The 8,375-nt window shown below is 36.7% G+C and overlaps 1 protein-coding gene across 3 annotated transcripts in view; it reads right to left on the reverse strand.

The window, feature by feature from the left end:
- Positions 1-201: 201 nt before the first annotated feature.
- LOC107723079 (CCR4-NOT transcription complex subunit 10-like) overlaps positions 202-8,375 on the reverse strand; it is a 13,886-nt gene continuing 5,712 nt past the window's right edge. For 2 of the 3 annotated variants that reach the window (XM_016531587.1, XM_016531586.1), the window contains exons 9-19: positions 7,699-7,848; positions 7,317-7,522; positions 6,483-6,604; positions 5,987-6,166; positions 5,736-5,816; positions 2,537-2,650; positions 1,964-2,094; positions 1,840-1,875; positions 777-904; positions 544-619; positions 202-380 (exon numbers count right to left, since the gene is read on the reverse strand). In XM_016531587.1, the coding sequence (XP_016387073.1) occupies positions 214-380; positions 544-619; positions 777-904; positions 1,840-1,875; positions 1,964-2,094; positions 2,537-2,650; positions 5,736-5,816; positions 5,987-6,166; positions 6,483-6,604; positions 7,317-7,522; positions 7,699-7,848 (1,391 nt within the window). In that variant the 3' untranslated portion in view covers positions 202-213. The remainder of the gene's footprint in view (positions 381-543; positions 620-776; positions 905-1,839; positions 1,876-1,963; positions 2,095-2,536; positions 2,651-5,735; positions 5,817-5,986; positions 6,167-6,482; positions 6,605-7,316; positions 7,523-7,698; positions 7,849-8,375) is intronic. The other variant, XM_016531588.1, reaches the window with a different exon arrangement.

Below are 8,375 nucleotides of genomic sequence, written 5' to 3' on the forward strand. Positions count from 1 at the left end.
TGACCGCATAAATGTCACACCACTAATACGTGTAAATACAATTTATTTATAATTTCATAGACCCCAAAACATAGACATATTTCTAACAGACTGCGACAGGCAACCGTTTCTTGCTTGTTTTTTTTCCTCATCCATCATGAGTTGCTGCAGCCTCATAAATAACATTTAAAAAAATGTGTTTGTGCATGTTTTTGGGGGTTCGAGTAACTGGTATCACTTGCGCTGTACTTGTGTAAAGGAGGAGGGGGTCTGTATGGGCTGTACAGGCTGGGATGACTGGAAGGGAAGTGGTTTCTTACGGAGGTCAGGGGAGGAGGCGGGCTTGACAGACGGGAGGAGCTGGTTCCGTTTGATGATCTGTAGCGCCAGCTGTGTGTTTCCTGCGGAAGCAACAATCACAGTTTTAAACGATTACTCAAAAAATAAATCGGTCTGAAGTGACAAATGATTCCAGGTGAGAAAAGGTGACTGGCCACCCTCTGGAAAATATAGCGACATTTCCCAGCAGGCACTGTGTAATTACAGTCTCTGTGCATGACTCACCATTCTGCAGTTCTAAGTAGACGCCCAGTAAAATGGCTTCTGGAGGAATCTCCTTAGTGTTCACCACTGAAGCAGCCTTGGAAACAGAAATCAGAAACAAATGTTTTGAAGGCTGTTTAAGCACTGTATCTATCTAGTGTCCAGAGAAGACACATTATTGCATTATTGTAATTTTATGCGTTTAATTACAGGACAATTAAAATTTGGCAGCTTCACATGAGAGGAGTGTTTACCTGATGGAGGCACTTGCGGGCTTTCTCGTACTCGCTCCTCAAGCAATACGCACTGCCCAGATTGAAGAGCATTGTGGCCCGGGCAGAACTTACTGAGCTGGGGTAACACAAAGGCGTCTGCTTCCCTGCTGCAACACAAACCAAAATTAAATACACAAATATGCAAAAAAAATAAGACTACACATTGTCTGCCTCAACTTATCTCTGGTCTAATTGTGGACAATTAATCAGGGCATGTTATTCTAAAGAAATATTATATATATACATATAAAATCATCTTTATAAACATAACAATGAGTGTACAAATTTTATTTTATTTTTTAAACAAATATCATGAACTCAATTTATAAATACAGTATTTTTTTTCTTTCTGCCCGTTAGTTGCATCACATTGCTTTATCAAATTTTTTATATTTTTACAAAATTGCTTCACAGATTTTCCATATATATATATATATATATATATACTGTATACTGTATATACATAATAGAAAAAGTAATCCTTTTTATAGAAATAATAATAATAATAGATTGTCAAAGTTGTCTTTTCAAGAATTTTATCTTTTTAATGATAAAAGATAATCTTAGTAATAATTTACTTAGAGCCTTTATGTATTATGCATTATAAAAGTAGTTTTAATGCATTAATTATGGCTTGTAATGCACCTTATAATGCACTGTACAATCTCATGATTAACTGTAACAACAGTTAATACATTATAACACTTATCAATTCATTGTTACACTATGCATTTTAAATTCGGTTATAAATAATTACGACAAGATATAATGAGTAATTATAATGCATTATACCCTTTAATAACCCTTTATAATGCATTGCACATAAAGGCTTTAAGTACATTGTTACCATTTATTTATATATATACTTTACGTTAGATCCCCTAAAAATATCAAAATGAATTTTAATTCTGAAATGTTCAGACATGTTCATCATATAAGAGGAATTAACTTATTTAAATAAATGAATCTATCCATCCATCCATCCATCCACCTAAGAAATTAATTTAAAATAGTAATAATAATAATGCTAATAAAAACTTACAGGACTCCGCAGGCTCCAGATCTCCTTTATCAGAACCTGTCAATAACAGCACAGACATATGTTAATAATCGCACATCATGTCCTTTGACATTTGTATGTTTTGATTATGAGTGCATTTTCATACCTTGGTCTTGTTCGCTGGATGAGACACCTAACGAGACGTCAGTAACGTTCTCCGGGTTGAGATGTGCAATGGCATCAGAAATTCTGTCCAGAGAGATCAGGGCTTCAGCTGCATATAGGTGACCCAGGAACCTGAGAACACAAGCACCAAACTCATCAAAAATTGAGCTGGATACATTATTTAAAGTCACTTCCCGTGACAAAGACTAAAGCTAAACTGACTGCTTTACATTGTGTATTGCCCACTTAGTCAGCTTCATCTCTGTCTGGGAAATATAGCTAAAACAAAGCAAACCATGTACAGTAAGTATCACAATCTGGAAGTCCAGGACATTTACAAAATAGCATTTGCTACAAAAAAATAAGGTAACTTTTTTGTTAAAAATGTTCCCCCCAAGGACAAACAAGAGTGGTCAGGCATAGGTAAGATTTTTTGTTTAACAGGTTGAACCAAATGTTAAGCATCCGATCACTCAGGGTTGGTCATTTTAGGAGGGCAAATATTTGCAGAATGTTGTGAGTGCAGGACCCTAATAAAGATATAAATCAGCCAGAAAAAGAGAGACAGACTCACTTGAGCGATCCTGACAGCTTTGTCTGATGCAGGAGCTTTTCTGCATGGTTAAGAGCCATTAAGTTGTCCCCAAGAGCAAGAGCCACATATGCACTGCAGGCTAGAATTGAGCACCTGTGAGGAAAGAGAGATCAAAGAGAAGCATGCTGATGAAACACAAGGACAAAATTATTTCATGGTTTTTAGGTGAGTTCACCTTGTTGAAGGGAAAAAAAACACTCTTTGTATGAATCAGTGTACAGCAGCCATAACAAACCCAAGTACAGGAAATGTGTCAACTGCCTCACAAATTCCCAAACCATTTAGAGATGAGAGATAGGGTAAAACACCTTCAAGGTAGTAAGGGTATTGGTATTTGTTTTTAAACTAAAATTTAAGACATGAATACTTTTATTAACCTGCACAAATAAAATGAATAGTGTCCATACAGAACAAACCCATACAATCTCAAAATAATTCATGTATCTCGCATTCTTTTACTTGCAGTATTTTCCAGAATGTCACTTTTTTAATATCTGAAACGTGCTAATATAGCAAAGCAACATAATGCTATTTACATCAAGCACATGAAACATGCACACATTTGGATTCCCGCCAAATGATAGAAGTACCCTAAGCTTTTTTTATATAGCGTTTTGTCCACAGACCGGTAGTTTCAGTTTAATTTTTTTATAAAATTTGCTCATAAATGTTGTTTTACTGACCCATATTTTGCATTAATTTTTAAATGTAATAATCAATTGCCACATACTTATTTTTATTCAGTTTATACTGTACATGCATGCCAATGTCCCAATATGATATAATGCGATAAATTGCAGCGTTTACATGATGGCTTTACATGTGGCAAGACTCTCTTTGGTGACCAGTCATATTTCTTCAGCCAGTTAAAAAAACCTTTGTGTGTAGTACTAAGAAATACGGAAAGCAATAATTTACAAAAGTTAATATTTATATATCTCGGGTGATCAGGCGGCCCACTAAAATGGGGACAGTCCCATCTGGTCACTTTAACTATATCCAGCAACAATTTATTAAATTTTTACATTTTGACAACAGCTGTGCTATTTTGCCAGGTAATATTTTTGATTTTCAACAATATTGTGTTCAACAAGAGAAATGTTTGTCTGCTGAGATTTAAACCATTATTCTTGCAGAATGAGAATGAGTTCAGATGAGTTTTATTTTTCGTAACAGTCCTTTTGTTTGCAATTTGTTTAGCTTTTAAATTGAGTCTTGATGTGAACAGGCCATAACAATCGCATTAAAACTTACTTCAAATAAAAAATTTTTGGAATATAATCTTTGCTCAGATTCCTAAATGCCAAGCTTTGTTACAAATACAACATAAGAGGGTAAGAGTGGGTAAAGGAAAAGACGGGGAAACGGAGAAATGCTCAACGCTCTGAGTGGCTGCCTGTGACACAATAGCCTGCAGGATTCCAGGAAGAGCCCTTTTGAGTAAATGGTGCTTGGGCTCGTAAAAGTGTCCGTGTATCAGGGTGTCAGTGCAGGGTTAACACAATCCACACACCACACCCCTTCCCTTCACAGGGAGCCACGTCCGGCCAGCCCTCCGGAGCAGACTGTCCCGCTGGATCACAGATGGCGGGGAAGAGGAGAAAGTGGGATGGAGGTGGGGTAGAAGGTCTAATCAATTCCTGAGGCAAAAGTAATGCGAGGGTGAATGGTGAAGTGGACGCATACAATAAGAGAGAGGTGTATAGTAGGCTAGCTGGGGGAGGGTTATACACAATTATACGTCTAACAGAGATTGTATGTGTTAAAATAATGGAGGTTAACTGGCTTTACTGTAATTACCACTCTAATTAGCAATTGCTGCATTTTATGTTGTTAATACAGTGTATTAAATGGACTTAGCCAAGAGCATTTGCCATATTGATATTTTGCATACAGAAGCTATGTATGTAAAACTATTATGCGCATATTTGTAAAGGAAATTTAAAAGTGGAACTGGTTCACATATGCTGGTTATGTTTAGAAGAGCATAATACCATCTGTGACTAAATTTGAACAGAATACATAGTCTGAAATACTGCACAAGGCTCTTCTTGACCAGTGTGATGATTAAACCGCGAGACTTATCAGCTTTCGTTTATTCTTGGCTCATAAATTATACTGCAAAAGTGAAGACGTTTTACTACAAATAACTGGATGTAAAAATGTAGCCGTTTCTAACAAAATTAACATGCTGAGGTCATGTGAGAAATGTAGCCTGCTACTGCTTGAAACGTGTATTGTATATTGCATTCTGCTTTACCTACTATTTTTAATATATAATAAATAGTGAAGTAGTGACGTGACATGTGGCCAAGTATGGTGACCCATACTCAGAATTAGTGCTCTGCATTTATCCCATCCAAAGTGCACACACACAGCAGTGAACACACACCTGGAGCAGTGGGCAGCCATTTTTGCTGCGGCGCCCGGGGAGCAGTTGGGGGTTCGGTGGCTTGCTCAAGGGCACCTCAGTCGTGGTATTGAAAGTGGGAGAGAGTGCTGTACATTCACTCCCCCCACCTACAATCCCTGCCAGTACGAGACTCGAACCCGCAACCTTTGGGTTATGAGTCTGACTCTCTAACCATTAGGCCACGACTTCCCCTAAACATTGTTTCTCAGGAATCACACGTATTTAAAAAAAAAAGTGCCCTCTTGAGGAAGACGTGTCTCACACAGGAAACAGACTGTAAAAAGTGATTTACTTACACAGTATTTTTGTCTTGTTTTCCAGAACAAAATATCTAAACATTATTAAAAAAAAAGAAACATTTACTTGAAAAGGTAAAATGGCACAGATTTTAAATTTTCTTAAAAAATGTATCAATGTATAATGAATCTTGTGCTTTAAAAAACAAGAAATAAAAAAAAAAATCTAGAAGGGAAGCATGTTTATTATCCCTACCCCTTTGGCAAATATTTATTCTTGTTTTTAGCATAAAAAAGCCCTAAAATTGTATTAACGCAATTCCTAATATGACATTTTTGTTCTGAATTAAATATTTCTTGATTTAGGAATGCTTCGATATTTCTACTGGAAAACGGAGCTAGAAAATCTCTTTTTGCAGCGTACTGGCTAACAGGTCAAATCAAATGTGTTAAAGTCATTCAAATCTTCTTTAGGTCATTTTTATTAAGTATGAGAAATTAATTCCAGAAAAGTCTCCTGTAGCCTCACCTGAGATTCTCCACCTCTTGCTTTATCAAGGGTGATGAGGGGGCAGCAGGTATGAACTTGTCTCCCTCTTGAGTCTTCCCACTGTCAGTCAAAGAAAAATTCAAACATCACCAGATTATCTTAAAACAGCATCAAAGGGTTAAAAGTGTGTTCTTTAATGAGTTCAGCAAATTCAATCTTCTACTGTATTCCATCTAGTTTGGGATCTGTTATTGCCAGCATTGGTGGTGCATGCATGTTTATACATGTACCTGCAGGCATCGCTGGTCTCGCTGCTGCTTTCTGTGCTGCCTGACTGACTGCAGCTCTTCGAGCCATTGTCAGGTTTGCTGTCGTGCTGTTGGTGCTCTGAGAGCAGGAGCAAAGCGTTACGCAGACAGATCGCTGCAAACTCCATACTGGCCACTGGGATTGCTGCTGACTGGCCCTCACTGCACACAAACACATGTGTGTAAATCCATTTTAGCATGCCAAGTGCATAAGAAAGACTTTTTAATACGACTGAAACCTAAAAGGCATGATACTGCTCTCAGAAATCACTGAAAAGATTTAGAATGCTACTTCTGGGAAGAAAAGCAACAGGATGACACCTTCTGGAGACACTGTGACATTACAGTATTTTCAGCCATTTGAAATCTAGTTACTCTGCTCCAACCAGCCAGACAATCTCACACAGCTACTTTTCTAACATCATTATACTACACTAGCAAATGTCAAGACCCATTAGATTGAATCACCCTTCCTCACCTGTAAATGGTGTTTTGTGTGGACTGTGATGCTAAAACAATCTTGCGATGATAGCCCTGCCCAACAACAGCCTGCACAATCCCCTTTTTACTGGGCAAACCTTTTGTTTCCTGCTCCGAGCTCTGAAGGACACAAAAAAGGTCATAAATAAATGCATTACCATCTGAAATAATTATACTGTAAAGTGTTTAGGTGTGGAAAAATTGTTGGCCAATTTTATACTTTGGTGTCATTTAGGCATTTTATGGCAACAGGCCTTTAAACATAACATAACAAAACAAATACACACTCATCCAAATGTTTGGGGTCAGTACGATTTTTAAATGTTTTTGAAATTCTCTTATCAAGAAATGTAAGTCTCTTAAGCTCACCAAGACTGTATTCATTTGATCAAAATCACAAAAAAGTGATATTGTGGAATATTATCATTATAAACTGTTTTATATTTAAATATTTTTTTAAATGCAATTTACTGCTGTGATGGCAAAGCTGAAACAGTCATTACTTTAGTCCTCAGTGTCAAATGATCCTTCAGAAATCATTCTAAGCTGATTAAATGCTCAAGTGATATTCCTTATTATCATTGTTGAAAACAGTTGTGCTGCTTAATATTTTTTGGAAACCATGATACATTTTTTCCCCTCATGATTCTGTGATGTGATTCTTTTAATGTGTCCTTACTCACTTAGTAACTGACTAACTAAATTATTAATTTTCTTATTTAAAAAATCTTACTGACCCCAAACTTTTGAATGGCAGTGTAAGTGTCCAACCTGTTTTTCCAAGGGTCTTTCATTCTAAATTTTAATTACACATGTGGGTTAATGTCTGTACCCCTTTATTAGCTGTGATGCAGCATTCTGCGAGCCTGAGCCAGAGTCGAGGGTTGGAGTGATACACCTGCACCGCCTCCATCAGACACTCAAACGCTGCCAGCGGTCGACCGATATGAAGTAACTGAATCCCACAGTTATACAGCAGCTCATAGCGCTTATTAGCTAACAGAGCACACATGGGGATGCCTGTGAACTTCTTAGCTGCTGTGAGGAAAAAAGGCAATAAAACATTGTTAATTAACAAGGCTGCAAAAGATTCATAAATCACAATTTCTTAAAAAAAAAAAATCTGCATATAATCTATTATCACACTGAGAAGTATGGTATATCCCAGATTCTGCTGTATGATCTGGCATGTAAAAGGTCCTCATTTCTCTTACCTTGCCCATTACTGCCATCACCAAGCTGGGCGCATATGTGGTCATTTTCTTGAAGTGCTTTTTTAAAGTAAAAAAGACCCAGGTTGTGCTTCCCCATGGCAAAATGGATACAACCGAGATTATTCCAGAACATACATCTCACGCATTCACCTTTAAGTGGGAAAAAAAGTTAATATATTCCAGTAAAGAAAAACTAGATTTTTCATTATTAACAAAACATTTAGGCCTATTGACATTTCCAGGGATTAAAGTTCCATCGCTATGATGGATTTCTGTCAGTTCATAAAGACAGTCACTTGCTTCATTCCTGGATGATTCAGCCATTCGAACGAATCAATTGAATGAATGATTCAGTGATAAAATCAGTGACTTGCCGCCACCTGCTGGCGGATTTAGTTTCATTTTTAGCGTATAATTTCAGTTATTTGATCATATTTTATCATATAAAATTTTGAATACAGAAATATTTAAAACATTAATCTCCACATGAATTTATGAATTTAACTGCACTCATGCCACCTCTGAGCTTCACTAAACGTCTGAAAATGTACCTACAAGTCACTTTTGTGTTCTTCTGTGCCACCTCTGTAGTACAAATTAATTTATTAATACTAATTTCATATGATCGGTAGCTTATTTGTCTTATTCTACATATTGTTTTAAATAGAAATTTAAAA

This window comes from Sinocyclocheilus rhinocerous, unplaced genomic scaffold, assembly GCF_001515625.1.
Source record: "Sinocyclocheilus rhinocerous isolate Xijiao unplaced genomic scaffold, SAMN03320098_v1.1 scaffold1686, whole genome shotgun sequence".
Taxonomy (NCBI): domain Eukaryota; kingdom Metazoa; phylum Chordata; class Actinopteri; order Cypriniformes; family Cyprinidae; genus Sinocyclocheilus; species Sinocyclocheilus rhinocerous.